This window comes from Lemur catta, chromosome 21, assembly GCF_020740605.2.
Source record: "Lemur catta isolate mLemCat1 chromosome 21, mLemCat1.pri, whole genome shotgun sequence".
Taxonomy (NCBI): Eukaryota; Metazoa; Chordata; class Mammalia; order Primates; family Lemuridae; genus Lemur; species Lemur catta.
Genome location: NC_059148.1, coordinates 26,511,483 through 26,527,588, shown reverse-complemented (window position 1 = coordinate 26,527,588; position 16,106 = coordinate 26,511,483). Strand labels below are relative to the sequence as shown.

The 16,106-nt window shown below is 52.2% G+C and overlaps 1 protein-coding gene across 4 annotated transcripts in view; it reads left to right on the top strand.

The window, feature by feature from the left end:
* CAMKK2 (calcium/calmodulin dependent protein kinase kinase 2) overlaps positions 1-15,393 on the top strand; it is a 49,398-nt gene extending 34,005 nt beyond the window's left edge. The window contains exons 12-17 of one of the 4 annotated variants that reach the window (XM_045534887.1): positions 2,117-2,190; positions 2,287-2,374; positions 3,480-3,608; positions 8,129-8,229; positions 8,764-8,806; positions 12,189-15,393. In XM_045534887.1, the coding sequence (XP_045390843.1) occupies positions 2,117-2,190; positions 2,287-2,374; positions 3,480-3,608; positions 8,129-8,229; positions 8,764-8,806; positions 12,189-12,359 (606 nt within the window). In that variant the 3' untranslated portion in view covers positions 12,360-15,393. The remainder of the gene's footprint in view (positions 1-2,116; positions 2,191-2,286; positions 2,375-3,479; positions 3,609-8,128; positions 8,230-8,763; positions 8,807-12,188) is intronic. The other 3 variants (XM_045534888.1, XM_045534889.1, XM_045534891.1) reach the window with 3 other exon arrangements.
* The last annotated feature ends 713 nt before the right edge of the window (positions 15,394-16,106 follow it).

Sequence of the window (16,106 nt, the reverse complement as noted above, 5' to 3'; positions counted from 1 at the left end):
GAGGGATTGGCAGAGGCTCTAGAGGTTGTCAATAGTTGATGAATGCAGGGCAAGGGCAGCAAATGTGCCATCTCTCCACTCCTGAGCCCCAGACAGACGTCACTAATCAATAACTGCACTCTTTCCTCCTGAGCCTAACACTGCTTTGATGTTCATTTCACCAGAGTGTTCCTAGAAGCTATTGTCAGAGGGATAGAATTGGAATGGAAATTAAAATCTATTTGGCATTATTGATTTAGGAAGAGCTGTTTTGTCTTTTTTGTTGTTGTTTTGTTATTATTGATAGAGGCTTCTCTTTTTCATTCTGAAGTTCAGTTTGATTAATGTGAGCAATAAAAGCATGGATTTTTCCCTCTCCTGAGCTTGTGCTTCTGTTGAGGAAAGCTTCAGAAACTGGTCCCATGAAGACAAAAGGAGTTTATTACTATCTCCCTCCAACATTTGTGTTATTTTTTTTTTTAGAGTCTTGCCCTGTCACCCTGGGTAGAGTGCAGTGGCATCGTTGTAGTCATTGTAGCTCATTGCAACCTCAAAGTCCTGGGCTCATGCAATCCTCTTGCCTCTGCCTCCCAAATAGCTGGGACTATAGGCATGTGCCATGATGCCTGGATAATTTTTCTATTTCAGTAGAGACGGAAGCTTGTTCTTACTCAGGCTTGTCTTGAACTCCTGAGCTCAAGTGATCTTGCCGCCTCGGCCTCCCAGAGTGCTGGGATTACAGGCGTGAGCCACCGGGCCTGGCCCCAACATTTGATTGGAAAATTTTTCAATCATGCAGCAAAGTTGAAAGAATTGTACAGTAAACACCCACATACCCACCACCTGGATTCTGCCATTAATACTTTCCTGTACTTACTTTATCACGTGTCTATACATCCCTCAATCCACTTGATTTTTTAGTGCATTTCAGAGTAAATTGCCAGTATCTTTACTCTTCCTTCCAAATGCTTTAGAATGCAGTCGTTAGCTAGAGCTCAATATTTGTTTCTGTTTTTTCCCTTGGGGAAAACTTACATATAATGCAATGTAAGTATTTTATTCATGAGTTCTGTCAAATGGATACACCTGTGCAAGCCAAACTTCTGTCTCAAGTCACTGCTCTTTATGAAATAATTTTCCTTGGACAGGAGTGGACCAGATAACTTTCTGCCACCTCTTCCCACATAAAGATTGTTTTTTCCAGCACACATAACCGAACTCCTCTTGGGTCAGGCCCTCTGCTGGGTGAGTGTATTGTCTGTCACCCAGGAGTTGGTACAGAGAATGGGTTTTGGAATCATCCAGTCTGGACTTAAGTCCTACTTTGCACTTCTTGGGACATGTCACTTCTTTAAACTTCTGTTTCTCTCATGTAAGATGTGAATAATATTCATTATTTTTCATGGCTTTTGAAAGGATTGACAGAAATAATTCAAGTATTCATTAATTCAGCAGATATTTATTGAGCCCTGATTTTGTGACAGGAATGTTCCTAGATACTGGGGAGTCCGCAGTGAACAAGACAGACAAAAACTCCTGCCTTCTTGGAGCTGAGGTGCCAGTGGAGGAGTTAAAAATAAACAAGCACATACGTGCTGTGATGTCTGGGGCACGTGCTATGTGGGAAACATGGCAGTGGTGGGGCAAGGGTCTGTTTTAGGGGTTCAGGGGAGGGCCTCCCTGGGAAGGTGAGCTGTGGTCAGACACCTGAGAGATGGGAGAGAGCAAGTCATGCAGATATTAGTGGGAAGAACATTCCGAGGAGAGGGAACAGTGAATGAATGGTTACAAAAAACCTCAGTACAGGGCATGGTCCGGGGTAAGTCCTGGCAAATCACTGCTGCTGCTACAGCGTCTTTTGCGTTGTTGGTGGTGGTGTTGTTGACCTGGCAGGTGTGTACAGGTAAACTCATGCACAGCTCCAGAGGGGACCTGTAGTATGGAAGAGCTCTAGCCTTCTAGACCGACATTCTTGGTCCTTCCAGAACTTGAGGTGGGGGACTGCTCCTTCCCTGGACTTGGCCACGGCTGTTGTTATCTGATGTAGTCTGCGTGGAGCGGTGCAGCACAGGTGGCCTTTGAAGGGCAGATGCCGCAGCCATTGACCGCCACCTGTCCCCGGTCTCTCTCCCTGCAGTGCCCGTTCATGGATGAGCGCATCATGTGTTTGCACAGTAAGATCAAGAGTCAGGCGCTGGAATTCCCAGACCAGTGAGTATCGTCCTTCTGTTCTGCCTCACCTCCCGCTCCAAGTTCTGGGCAGTCCTGCGTGTCTGTCTCCACCCCTGACATGTCTCCCACCCCCAGGCCCGACGTAGCTGAGGACTTGAAGGACCTGATCACCCGTATGTTGGACAAGAACCCCGAGTCAAGGATCGTGGTGCCAGAAATCAAGGTACCTGCTGCTGGCTCCACCGGGCCGGCCCCTCATTTCGGCCTGTGTCCCGTGCTAGGAAGTGTTTGGCTCCATGTTGCCTCGGCCAGGCACCACTCCCATGTCCACAGTGCCACACTCTCCTTGGCACTGCTGCTCTCCCATGACCTGGGGCCTCTGGGCTGCTGGGGGCTGGCAAGGGTGGGGGAGGAGAATTTGGGCATCATGGTCACTGTGATTGTGGGAATGGGATCTGTGACCAGCCAGCCAGACAGCCTGCGCTTGCTCTGATTGGCGTGGGCCGATGTGTCCACCCCTGTGGGCTGAACTGGGGCCCGTGTGTGCTCTGCTGGTGCTCTGCTGCCAGACCCTGTGTCCTTTCCAAAGGGCCAGTCCCTTTGAGAAAGCGCAATGAGGGCAGGAGGAAGTTAGGGGGCAATTTGACCTCACAAGCAACTGCCCTGTTGCAGAAAGCACTATTAGGAGACCCCTGGACACTCCCACACACCCGCTAATGCCACATGCACACATCTGGCCCTTCTACAAATCCAGACACTTTCCCTGGGGCCTCTTGAGCACCTAGCTAACTGGTATTTGAAGGTGTCTTAAGAGGGGGCTACCCGAAAAGTCACAGATTAGGGCTTGGACCCCAGGGGTAGAGATTGGGGACAGATTCCCGTCTGGGTCCTCTCTTGATTGTATTCTTCCAGCTGGTCTTAGTGTTCCTCCCCAGGCCTCTGTTTCCCCTTCTGTGAAATGGGGAGACAGCCGCCTGCTCTGAGCTGAGCCTTCAGGCGTCCGGGGGAGTTCCTGAGGAGTGATGGGTGCTCCTCAGGCGGCCGGGCGGGCAGATGCCAAATTCCAGTCACTTTTGCCAAGACCTGGGGCCAGATGGAGAATTGGTCTCAGACGCATCTCAGCCTCGTAGCCCCTCCCATGCTCTGTCTCTCTGTCTTCTCCACGATTCCTCCCATCTTGCCCACCCCTGCCCTCTGCCTGGCTCACAGCTCTCTTGCATGCCTGAGCACAGCCTCTGCCGCCCGCATGCCCTCCTGGCTCCACTCGCTGTCAGGGCCTTCCAGGGGCCTCTGCGCCTGCTCCTCACCCCTCCTGTCATTCATTGAAGCTGCACCCCTGGGTCACGAGGCACGGGGCGGAGCCGTTGCCGTCGGAGGACGAGAACTGCACCCTGGTCGAGGTGACCGAAGAGGAGGTCGAGAACTCGGTCAAACACATTCCCAGCCTGGCTACCGTGGTAAGGCGGACAGACCGCTGACCGAAAGCAGGGACCCAGAGAGCCTGAGGCAGGGCCTGGCGGGACAGAGCTGGACACAGGCAGGGGCCACTCCTAACCCATAGCCACTGGGATCTGGGCCTTGGTCATACACCAGGCCAGGTGACCCTACATATTCCAAGCCGGGTCTCATGTTACCATGGGTTGGGGGTGTCCCTCTTCGAGGAGCGTGCTGCCCCTTCTGGAATGTCAGGGGAGAGGAACCCAGGGAAGGACCAGGCAGGAGCCAGGGGTGGGACATGGAGCCAAGGTCCCTAAGATGGGATTCCCACCTGGCCGGACCTGCAGCTTCCAGGGCAGAAGACTCAGCGTGTCTCACATTTGCCATGTGGGCGGTTCCAGGGCTGGGGCAGAGGCTCCCACTCACATGCCTCAGAAAGTTCTGCCTGACTCCTGAGGGTGGCATTTTGCTTAGGAGCCACTGGGCCTCCTTCTATGGCCTTGAATTTGGGTCCTGACCCAGGAAGAAGGAGCCAGCATGTAGAGTCCTCAGGCCTAACCTTGGAGACTCTAGGAATCACCCACTCGCCGAGACCCCATCCAGGAGGGCGTCTGGCTCCAGGAGGGAAAGCAGAAGCCCTGAGGTTCAGGCAGCAGCCCTGGTACAGAGACCAGCTGGCTGTCACACTGGCCACCTTGACAGCCCTGATTCCATGTTGCCAGTACCAGCCTCAGCAGGCAGGCATCGGGCTCTGGGATGGACGTGTGAGACTGTCTGCAAAGACACACTGTCCATCCTGTAGGGACAGCCCCTTTAGGAGCCTTGCTTCTGGCTCCTTATCTTCCAGCTTTGCACCTCTCCCTTCTGCCTCCCTACACTTCCTCTCTCCTCCTTGCAAACCCCACTCCCCAAGGCCGGGGCGTTCATCGACCCTCCTCCCTCTCTCCCACACCTGGGGCCTGTGCACGACCTTCACTGGTAGACTCACCCAAACCCAATCACCTTCGTCGTCCTCCTACCTGCTGCACCCATATCCTGCACCCACAGAGGGGGAGGCTGCTGGTGTCAAACTGTGTATCCACTATGGGTTATTCTGTTCTAGACTTGGAATGTTCTAGTCCTGAATCAGTCCCCCTCCCCTTGCTCCCAGGTCTCAGCTGCAGGTTCTTGGGAGAAAGTGACCCTGGAGGTCTGGAGTAGGCATTTATTATTCCAGAAACACATCTTGAGCACAGTGGTTTCTCAGGCCTGTGCTGGGAGCAGAGGGTGGGAGTGCAGTGATGAACAGAACCCTCACGGCCCCCGTCATCCTTGAGAGGCAGATGCTGGTCAAAACACCAACAATATAGTAATGTATTCAGTGCAACAGAGGGGCCTAACGGAGGGACACTCGGCCCAGGCAGTGGGGTTGGGAAAGGCTTCCTGGAAGATGTGGCTATACACCAAGAGGATGGCAGGTGTCGGGCTGGCCGAGAGAGGGTAGAGAGGCGAACACATGCCCGGCAAGAGGGAACTGGGCCCAAAAGACGCTTCCAGATAGCAGGGCAAGGAAGGTGCAGTAAATATTTAAATGTTGACCCCAAGAGCCGAGAGAAGTTCCTGCAGGATTTAAATCGGGGCAGCTAGAGCAGGGAGGGGCAGATATGCGCTAAGGAGCTGTCCAACTCGGAACTGGATTATGAGGTCCAGGCCCCTTCCATGTGTTCACCATTCAGCAAGCACTCGCTGAGCGCCCAGCACATGCTAGGCACGGGGCGCAGACGAGTGAGGTCTGGTGCCAGCTCTCAGGGGGCTCCCAACCGCATAAGAAAGATGATCCCGAAAGAATCACTCTCCTGTGTAATCAGAGGTCAGCGCAGCGGGGAATAAGGGCTCCGTGAGGAGGGGCTCCTCCTGCTGGTCTGACAGGGCCACAGGGGAAGGGGCAGGGTGGGCTCACCAGGGGGGAGACACTGCCAAGGCCCAGAGGAAAGAGAGGCTGTTGTGTCCCAGTGACTGAGAGCCTCATCAGGGGCACGGGCTTGTTCTCCAAGTCTGCGGTTTTCTTTTCTTTCTTTTTTTTTTTATTGAGGTAGAATTCATGTAGCATAAAATTAACCGCTTTAAAGCAAACAGTTCAGTGGCATTTAAGGCATTCACAATGTTGTGCAATTATCACTTCAGTAGTTCTGAAACATTTTTACACCTGGAATTCCAGCATTTCAGGAGGCCAAGGTGGGAGGATTGCTTGAGGCCAGAAGTTCGAGACCAGCCTGGCAACAGAGTGAGACCCTACCTCTAAAAAATAAAAATTAAAAAATCAAGCTGGGTGTAATGGTGTGCACCTGTAGTCCCAGCTACTTGAGAGGCAAAGGCAGGAGGATCACTTCAGCCCAGGAATTCAAGGTTGCGGTGAATTATGATTATACCACTGCCCTCCAGCTGGGGTGACAGAGTGAGACCCTGTCTCTTAAAAAAAAAGTTCTGAAACATTTTCATCACCTCAAGAGAAATCCCCCTGTTCATCAGTCCCCCATCCCCTGGCAACCCCTAATCTACTTTCCATCCCTGTGGATTTATGTATTCTGATGGAATCGGAAATCATGCACTATGTGGCCTTTTATGTCTGGCTGCTTTTACTTAGCGTCGTGTTTTCAAGGTTCGTCCGAGCTGTGACGTGTCAGTGCTTCTTTCCTTTTTATGACTAACACTGCACGGTATGAAGACACCACATTTTGTTCGTTTCTTCAGTTCATGGATGTTTGGCTGTTTTCACCTTTTGCTAAATTAGTGTTTTTTAAACAGTTATTTTTCTTGTTAGCAACAAACCCTAAAAAAAAAAATCAGCTCATTCCGTACCTGAAACAGCTTGAAGGGGCACCCTGCTCTGGCGGGGGTGGGGGGTGAGGCCCAGAGCTGGCTCCTCAGTGACCCCTGTGGGTCTGAGCCATTCCCTTCACGCAGCAGCCAAAATCATCACCAAGGGTGATTGGTTCACTCCCTTGCTCCGGCATTTTCCAGAGCCAGCAGCAGGCTAGGTTCCAGACTCCTCGGGGTGAGGGATTCTGAGTCAGGGAGTGAGGGAATCAGATCTGGGTTTCAGAAGGGATGGGAAGGAGTGGGGAAGAAGATGAGGGAGGCCAGCGAGAGAAGCTGAGCACTGGCTGAGGGCAGTGGTGCAGGGATGGCTCCTTTTCTCAAAGGACCCTCTCCTCCCCTGGCAGGGCTGTCTCCCCGCCATGCTGTGGACCGGCCTGTGTCAGAGCGGGCGGGGCAAAGGCACCAGTGAGTTCCCACTCCCGGCTGTGGACAAGGCCAGCTGCCAGCGTCTCTCAGGCTTAGAAGGGCCTCTGGCCTCTCTTCCTCACACCATGCCAGCCTGGGAACTGACTGTCCTCATTGTCCTGGCATGTTTCCCCTCCTCCAGTCAAGTGCTGCCCCCCTGAGAAACTGGTACCCTCCTATGTTGCTGGTGGGAACGTAAGATGGTGCGGCCGCTGTAGAAAATAGAATTACCACATGATCTGGAAACTCACTCCTAGTCTGTGCCCAGGAGAAATGAAAACATTTTGCATGGAATACATGCTCACACAAACATTTGGACACGAATGTTCACAGCAGCACTATTCGCAATAGCCAAAAAGTGGAAACACTCCAAGGGTCCGTCAGCGGATGAATAGATAAGGAAACGTGGTCTGTCCACACAAGGGATTACTGGGCCATGAAAAGGAACGAAGCACCAATTCGTGCGACAATGTGGGCCAACCTCGAAAACATGATGCTAAGTGAAAGGAGCCAGTTGCAAAAGGCCACATTTGTATGATTCCATTTATAGGAATTGTCCAGAATAGGCAAATCTATGCAGACAGAGATTAGTGGTTGCCAGGGGCTGGGGACAGGGGAAACGAGGAGTGACTGCTAACAGGTATGGGGTTTTTTTGGGGGGTAATGTAGATGTTCTGAAATCATAGTGATGATGTGAATGTACTAAAAAGTATTGCCTAGTATACTTTTAAATGGTGAATTTATGGTGTATGAATTATATCTTTAAAAAAAAAGGCACCCTCCATCCCCAGGATTATGCCTGGGAAGCAAGAATTTGTTTCTCATTTTTTTACTGAAAATAAAGGCCTGGCCTTGAAAACAAGGCAGGTTGATGGGCTGGGAAGCACATCCAGCCATGGCTCGGGTGAGACAGTACCAGGTGTGCCCAGGGGACGGTGCAGAACCGCTCTCCTGGAGCGCAGGGCCCCATGGGGGTCGGCTAGGCTGAGACTAGATTATGTCAGGCCTTGACCGTCAGACCAAGGAGTGTGGACCTCGTCTTGCTGGCAGCCAGGGGGCCAGGGGAGGCTTTGGAACAAGTCAGACTGAGGGTGGCTCTGGCAGGTGTATGCTGGGCAGGAGGGACGCTGCCCAAACAGCCTCCCTCAGAGGCTCACTGTCGGCAGCGAGCCCTAGGAGCTGGCAGGGGCTGGGGAGAAGGAAGAAGGAGGATGTTGCCTGGAATCTCCCCCACATGGCCAAACAGTCACCTGCCACCTCTTCTCTCCCTCGTCAGATCCTGGTGAAGACCATGATACGCAAGCGCTCCTTTGGGAACCCGTTCGAAGGCAGCCGGCGGGAGGAGCGCTCGCTGTCAGCGCCTGGAAACCTGCTCACGTGAGTGCCCACCTGCCTTCCTCCTGGGGCGGGGGCCTGGAGGCTGAGCTTGGGGCCGCCCTGCCCAGACCCCTCTGCATGTCCCCTTCCTTAAGTGCTACCACCTGGGAAGGCTCAGATGAGACCCACGAGGGAAGTGAGCAGCCGCGGGCTGTGGTTTCACCCTGTCCTGGGCTCAGCCCACCTCCTTTTGCCGACAGCTAATCCACACTGAAGTTTTACCTTTCTTGCGGGGGGGGGGGGGGGGCTTACACTTTAGTTGGGGGGCTCTTGGCAGCACTTTTGTGGCCCAGAAGCGTGAGTGCTCGATGGTGGGATGGCGGTGGCTCTGTGAGGGGTGAGCAGTGTGGTCTCGCTCGGACCCTGCACGTCTGTGTAGAGAGGCGTCCATTCACCTGCTCGTCGAGACTGCCCTGGACCTGCTCTGTGAGGCTGGTACTTGGGATCTGAGTGTCTCTGGGGTGGGGACGGGCGTCTCGTGGATCCCAAGTGTCCCTTCTCACTTCCCTTTCCCCCTCCTTCTGGCAATTCCAGCAAAAAACCAACCAGGGAGTGTGAGCCCCTGTCTGAGCCCAAGGTAACGCCTGCCTGCCTGTGCCGTAGCCTCTGCCGGGGCCTGGGGGCGGGGGCAGCTGCGGAGCACGGGGGCATTTCCACCCAGGCGACGTCCCTCCCAGCCCGGGCTGCTGTGCCCAGGCTCCCCACCTGGCTCCAGACCCAGGGTTAGAATGAGGGGCATTGAGAGGCTTGGACCCAGTGGCGGGTCATGCATGTGGGCTGGGGCTGCAGGTGCATGGCGCTCCACCTGCAATGCCTGCGGAGTCACCAGGTGTGAGGGCCCAGTGTGGTACCTGTGCAGACTCAGTGCACGTCACAGGCCCGTGGGTGCCCCACCCTGAGTCTGCGTGGGCAGAGCATAGATCGGGCATGCTGCACTCTGTGGCTCTTCATGAGGGGCTCTCCAGCCTCTGCCCTTGTTTTTCTGGTGTGTTAAGACCTAGAAAATAAGCCCCTTTCCAGCCTGTTGTGAGGGGATGTGAGTCCTCTGACCTGAGTAGGAGCCAGACCTCCTTCCTGCAGGTTGGCTGCCCTGCTTCCAAACACATCCAGGCCAGAGCCTCCCAGGACAGATGAGGACTTTTGTCCCTATAAGATTGGGAGGTCTGCTTGGCACCCCAGTGCCCCTCCTGCTACAATGCCCATGGTGGGTGGTGACCCCAGTGGCCTTCCCACTGAGCCTGACATGGCCGCCTGACTCTCAGCTGGGAGCTCCAGGCAACCATTTCTATTTCTTTTTTTATTTAATTTTTTTATTATTTTTTGCGACAGGGTTTCCACTCTTCACCTGGGCTCTTAGAGTGCAGTGGTGTCATCATAGCTCACTGCAGTCTACAACTCCTGGGCTCTAGCAATCATCCTGCCTCAGCCTCCCTAGTAGCTGGGACTACAAGCATGTGCCACCATGCCCAGATAATTTTTTAAATTTTTAGTAAAGACAGGGTCTTGCTATGTTGTCCACGCTGGTCTGGAACTCCTGGCCTGAGGCGATCCTCCTGCCTCAGCCTCCCAAAGTGCTGGGATTACAGGCATGAGCCACCACACCCAGCCTTCTATTTCTTAAAAATAGCTTTATGGAGGTATAATTCACTTACCACACAATTCACACATTTAAACTGTGTAATTCAGTGGTTTTTAGCATATTCACAGTTGGGCAGCTGTCACCTCAATCAGCTTTAGAACATTTCATCTGCCTGAGAAGAAACCCTGCACCCCTTAGCTGTGCCGGCCCAACTCCCCCAGCCCCAGACCCCACTAAGCTACTTTGAGTTTTCTATGGATTTGCCTGTTTCTGGACATTTCATATAAATGGAATCATACAATATGTGGCCTTTTGTGACTGGCTTCTTTCACTCAGCATCGTGTTTTTGAGGCTCATCCACGCTGTAGCATGTATCTGCACTTCATTCCTTCTTATGGCCAAATAATATTCCGTCATATGGATAGACCACACTTTGTTTATCCATTCTTCCGTTGATGGATATTGTTTCCACTTTTTGGCTGTCACGAATGAATACTGCTGCTATGAACGTTTGTGTACAAGTGTTAGGAACTGGCTTATGAGATGAGATTACTGGCCACCCCTACCATAGGAGTCAGGGGCTTACATGGTAATCTAGGAGGAGTACTTGTTTGGAAATTATTCATACTTTTCCCAGTAATCTTGCTGTCCAGAGTAGAGCAGGGAAAATGGCAGTTAGTAATCAGAGCTTTCAGCAGCCTCAGGAGGCTGCCGCAGTCCCTGCCTGGTTCCCAGACGTCTCTGCAGCCAGGTGGCCTGTGGCCCCACCTCGGGTATGAGCCTCACAGGGTAATGGGGAGTGGGAGCCCAGTGGGGTGGCCTTTCTCTTCTCGGCCTCCGTGTTAGGGTCTGCCAGCCTGGGGCTGCCTCCTGTCTCTAAGCAAGTCTGCTGTTTTTTGTTTGTTTTGTTTTTTTTTTCTTTTTTTGAGACAGAGTCTCACTCTGTTGTCCGGGCTAGAGTGCTGTGGCGTCAGCCTAGCTCACAGCAACCTCAAACTCCTGGGCTCAAGCGATCCTCCTGCCTTAGCCTCTCGAGTAGCTGGGACTACAGGCATGCGCCACCATGCCCAGCTAATTTTTTCTATATATTTTTAGTTGTCCATATGATTTCTTTCTATTTTTAGTACAGATGGGGTCTCGCTCTTGCTCAGGCTGGTCTCGAACTCCTGAGCTCAAACAATCCTCCCACCTCGGCCTCCCAGAGTGCTAGGATTACAGGCATGAGCCACCGTGCCCGGCCTATTTTCTTTTTTAATTTTCGATGAGATCAAAATTGCAAGACACCAACAGACAAGAGATTTGTCCAAAGGGCTTTACTGCCCCTTTACTCTCTTACCTGTAGTCCCAGCAACACCTGGGGATCCCTGCCCCTCAGCACTGAGGTGTGGGTGGGATGCTTTTGTCATGGAAGCTGATTCAGGCATTGGGGGTCTTGGACCGGAGGCCCACCTGCTAGCTGCGGCGAGACCCATACCTTACCAAGGGGAAGCTGCGAGAGCAGAAGTTGAGCCTTGCCTTGGCATATAGTTACAGCTCCCCCCTCCCCAGGGGCCTTTACCGGCCATTTTTTTGTCAGAAACATAAAAAGCCATCTCAAACAAAGGGGTTTCTTCCTAGGAACTACAGATGACACCCTTTCTCTGCCCTTGTGTAGGGACAGTCCGAGACAGGGGACACAGATCAGGTCCTTGTTGGGGAACGACATTGGCACGCCCAGCAGATTCCCTTAGAAGGGGACGTCTGCATGATTGTGGCCAGGGGATGGACCCCTCCTTAGGGGATGTCCATCGTACCTCCTGTCACACCATTCACGCTGTCACATCAGCAGCTCCAGCTGGGGCCTTTCAGGGACTTGAGGACTCTTCCTCTGTCTTCCTTCTGAGGTGGTCCTTCCTTGGGCCTGAGTGCAGGGCCTGGCACAGTGGTCCGCAGCCCTTTCCTGAGGGCCGGCTGTGTGCCAGGCCAGGCTGGGGGGCCCTGCCCCCTGCTCCCAGGAGCTCACAACAAGTGTCACAATCTCTCCCCTGCAAGAGCTTATAGCCTTAAAGGTGGGGCGGTTGAGATAACTACCTGCATAGTGCTTGTGATTTGTGTAGTGATTTAGGTGTTCCATAGGAATTTCGCATCTATTTTATAGCTCCTTGCTATGTTTGGCAAATGATGCTGGTCTCCCATGCAAAGGGGATGGATGCAAAGTCTCCTCTGAATAATTTCTGTGAGCAAGAAAAAGGGGGAGAGAATCTCAAAGACCAGGTTAAGAAGATCACACTCCAGGTGGTGCGAGACAGCACACTGGGTGGAGGGGCCCAGGTGTGGGAGAAGCTGGCTCAGGGCCCTGCCAGCACTTCTCTAAGTCTTAACATTGTTTTCTGTCAAGCAGGAAGCAAGGCAGCGAAGACAGCCTTCGGGGCACCGACCCGCCCCCCGTGGGGGAGGAGGAAGTGCTCTCCTGAAAGGCAGTCCCCGCATGGAGAGTTGGGGGGCCCCAGCCCCCAGCTCGCCCGCACGCATGCATCCTCCGCAGCCCGAGGAGGCAATGGAGCCTGAGTAGCTGCCTGGATCGCTCGACCTCGCATGCACACCGCTGAGTCGCCTCTGTGGGGCTGCTGCACCCTGCGTTTCCATAGCAGCATGTCCTACGGAAACCGAGCACGTGTGTAGAGCCTTGATCGTCATCTCTGGTTATTTGTTTTTTCTTTTGTTGTTTTAAAGGGGACAAAAAAAAAAAAAAAGGACTTGGCTCCCTGACTTCGACCTTGGCCGCTGGTTGGCTGAACAGGCGGGTATGAGGAGTTGCAGACCCAAACCCATGTGCATTTTGGGACAATTGCTTTTTAAAACATTTTTATGCCAAAAATCCTTCATTGTGATTTCAGAACCATGTCAGATATACCAAGTGAGCGTGCAGGGGGTTTGAAAATCATGGGAAAATGAGCAGAATACTCCGGGGCCCTGAGGCTAGGGAGTTATTGCTGCATTTGAGAGGGAGTGGAAGGGTAGGTGTGACCCCTCGTGCAAACCCCAAACCGTGGCACCTTCCAGAACCTTGGACTCAAAGAACCAGAGTAGGGCTAGCCCTCAGTAGCTGCAGGGAGCTTCAATGCAACTTATTTGTGAGAAGGACTTTTTAATTTTTTATGGGTAGAATTGTAGTCAGGAAAATAGAAAGGGCTTGAAGTTTAAGTGCTTCTGGAAGGAGATTTTCCAACCCCAGAAGGGCATTCAGCAGCTGTGGTGGGAAAAGTTTCTCCTGAAAGACTGAACACATTTCTTTGTGACAGCCACTCAAAGCGGGTTTCTGAGCTAGCCGACTGAGCTCTAGTAAATCTCTCTGTTAAATTACAAAACCTTCAGGGTGAAATCCTACACTTCCATGTACATTACATGGCTTAAGATTAAAGAAAAAATATTTTCAGTTCTCTAACTAGACTGAACTCTAGAGTATAGTAGTTCAGACTTATTTAGAGCTTCTAGGATATACTTCATGGCTTCAGGCATGTGATCAGAGGTAGAGCCGATGAAACCTATGCCTGTATATATTAGCAGCTTAGCTTGTTTATAACCTGTGTATTCTAGAGACTTGCTAAGGTTTTGTTTTCATTTTAAATACTAACTGATTGTCGTAATCAGTGAAATACTTACCCAGTTTCTGGAGGGCCATTTGGGAAATACTTTCATTCGACTGAGACGCAATGGTCATCCCTACCGTCAAAGCTAACGTAGGATCCACGCTAACACTGGGGTGTCCTTTCAGAGAAAACTGCTGAAGCCCAGAGCACTCAGGGTACAGGGAAGCCAGTGCTTGGCGCAGGAAGTTCTGCTTTGTAGCCAGAAGTCCAGGAAGAAAGGGTTTATCTTTTTGACTTGCAACTAATGTTTGAAGTTTGGTTGAGGATCGAGCGGGACTCCTTCCAGAGCCACGTGTGGGTGAGCAAGAGGTTCAAGGGAGAGGACAACTGGAAGGACTTTGCCTGGGAGATTCCCAGCTCTGCTTTCCGGTTCTCTGTGGGGTCTGGTTTGGGTGAAAAGCAGGATCAGTAACTGGGCTCAAGAGCACTGCTTTCCCATAGTTCCCATCGGATCAGCCTGGGTGCGAGGACTCCTCACAGAGACCAGAGCAAGGCCTTGTGACCCCCGCCCAGCCCATTCACGGAGTCCTGGGCGTCATTGGCTTCCATAGATTTTTTTTTAAGCTCTTGACTGTAGTTTAGCCAGACTTTTCCTGCAATCGTATAAGCAGTTCAGAATTAGGGAATGCTGGTTTTGAGGAGCAAAGGACACCCGGCCTAGGGAGGGTTGTCTTGCCTGCTTGCTTTCTCTTTGTGACCTAGTACTTCCTTTTGCCCACTTCCTTTAAATGTATGGGGCAATGACTCAATAGCTCCACCCCTTCTGGTAGCAGATGGGGTTTGATTAGTTTGCAATAAGCACCTTGCAGTGGTTGAAGCCAGCGGGTCTCTGGTCTTAGGCCTGGCCTGTCTGTGGTCTCCAGCCTGGCCAAGTGGCTCGCCTGAGGAGGGCGGCAGCACATAGAAGCTTCGGCAGAACGACTCTTGTTTACACAGCCGCACCAGGCAATGCCATCTCTCCCCACCATGGAACTTGCCATGTCAATTTCTCACGTGGATCCTGCCAGCGATCAGGCAGCACCCAGCTGTTCGGGGGGCGGGTGGGTCGAGGGAGGCCCACATTGATAACTTTTTTTTTTTTAAACAAACACCAAAGAGAACATGGAAAGGACCCACCCACATGGAAAGGATAAGCCGAGAAGGCTGTATACACAAAGCATTAGAGCAACCACTCTCTTGGAGCACAAACATTGATTTTTCAAAAGCCAGCTCTGTCAGGAAAGGGGAGAAGCTGTTGTGGGCAGCTCTTCCGGGTGGGCCGAAAGGATGCCCACAGTTTCTTCCACTGCTGCCTCACCTGTGGGACCAATTTGGTGTGAGCGACCTGCGGCCTGCCCCTGTGGCCTCGAAGGAAGCACAAATCCTCCATCCATCTTCCGTTTCCTCTGCCCTCTCCCACCTCCCTGTCCATCCCACGGGTTGCCAGTGGCCCCCAGAAAGCCTTATCCAGCCTCTTGTTGGCACTTGGGGCTCCAGAGGCCTCTCCCCACTGGTCTTGCCTTTCCCACGAGGCAGGGCTCCCATCCTCAGAGCCCTCCTGGGACGAGGAGGGGAATGACCGAGCAGGTAGTTGCAGGCGTGGCCTGTCACTCTCACTCATCTTCCAGAGGGGAGCTTCATGCTGCCGAGTGGAAGAACCGTGACTTCCACTGGCTTCCAAGGTGCTAGGCAAGGTCTCAAGGTAATGGGTTCCCATCTTCTCTCCAGCTGCACGGGCTGAGTTTTGCGGGACTGCTGACTTTTCTATTCTGTGATTTATTTAATGCCCGACGCTTCTGTTTTATTCTTGATCCTTTCTACTATGCATTTTCCTTTTATCAGGTGTACAAAGTTAAATACTGTGTATTTATCACTAAAAAGTACATGAAACTTAAGAGAAAAATAAGCCTTTGGTGTTTTTCCACAGATGTTTAAGCTTCTCTGTAAACTTGAAATAAATGAACAGCAAAATGGTGCAAAACTTGGGCCTCAGGGATTTTTTTTGTTCGTGGTTATTTAGGCCACCTGTCCTTATGTCTGTATTCTTTCCTTAGGCTGACAGCGAAGTCAGATGCCCAAGTCAAGAGTAACGTATTCAGCAAAGCCCTAATTTGTGGCATGTCTTAGTACCTTGATGCTCAGTGTGGTTCGCAGACTAGCAGTGTGTCACCTGGGAGTGGGTTAGAAATGCAGATGCCCAGGCCTGGTTCAAACCTGTTCCCTAGGTGACTTGTCTGCGTGTTGAACTTTGAGAAGCGCTGCTGTGGCAGGCAGGTGATGGCAAGATTCTGGTGGAGGCCAGACAGGTGAGCAGTACCGGAGCAGTTCCAGTCTCATTGAACACACCTGTGGGCCAGGCACGCTATGTGACTTCACCCCATAAAATGTTAGCCCCATTTTATGGTTCATCCCCTGTCCGCTGAGGCTCAGTAAAGTTAAGACAGTTGTCCAAGGGCTTGAACTTGTCAGCAAAGCCCCCAAACTTCAGAGTCCTGATGGTTGCTGCTGTTTTAGAACCAGTGCTCCTCCAAGCCAGAGGCTGAGGGCCTCCTCATTGCACACGTGCATCTAGCTCAGGGCATTGCTTTTCTGGCTTTGAACCTCATTTTTCTGTTATCAAGGGGCAGAAGATGAAGTCTGAAAGATTCCCGGTCCATCGCTGCAGAAATACAGCATTAAAATCCTGGCCT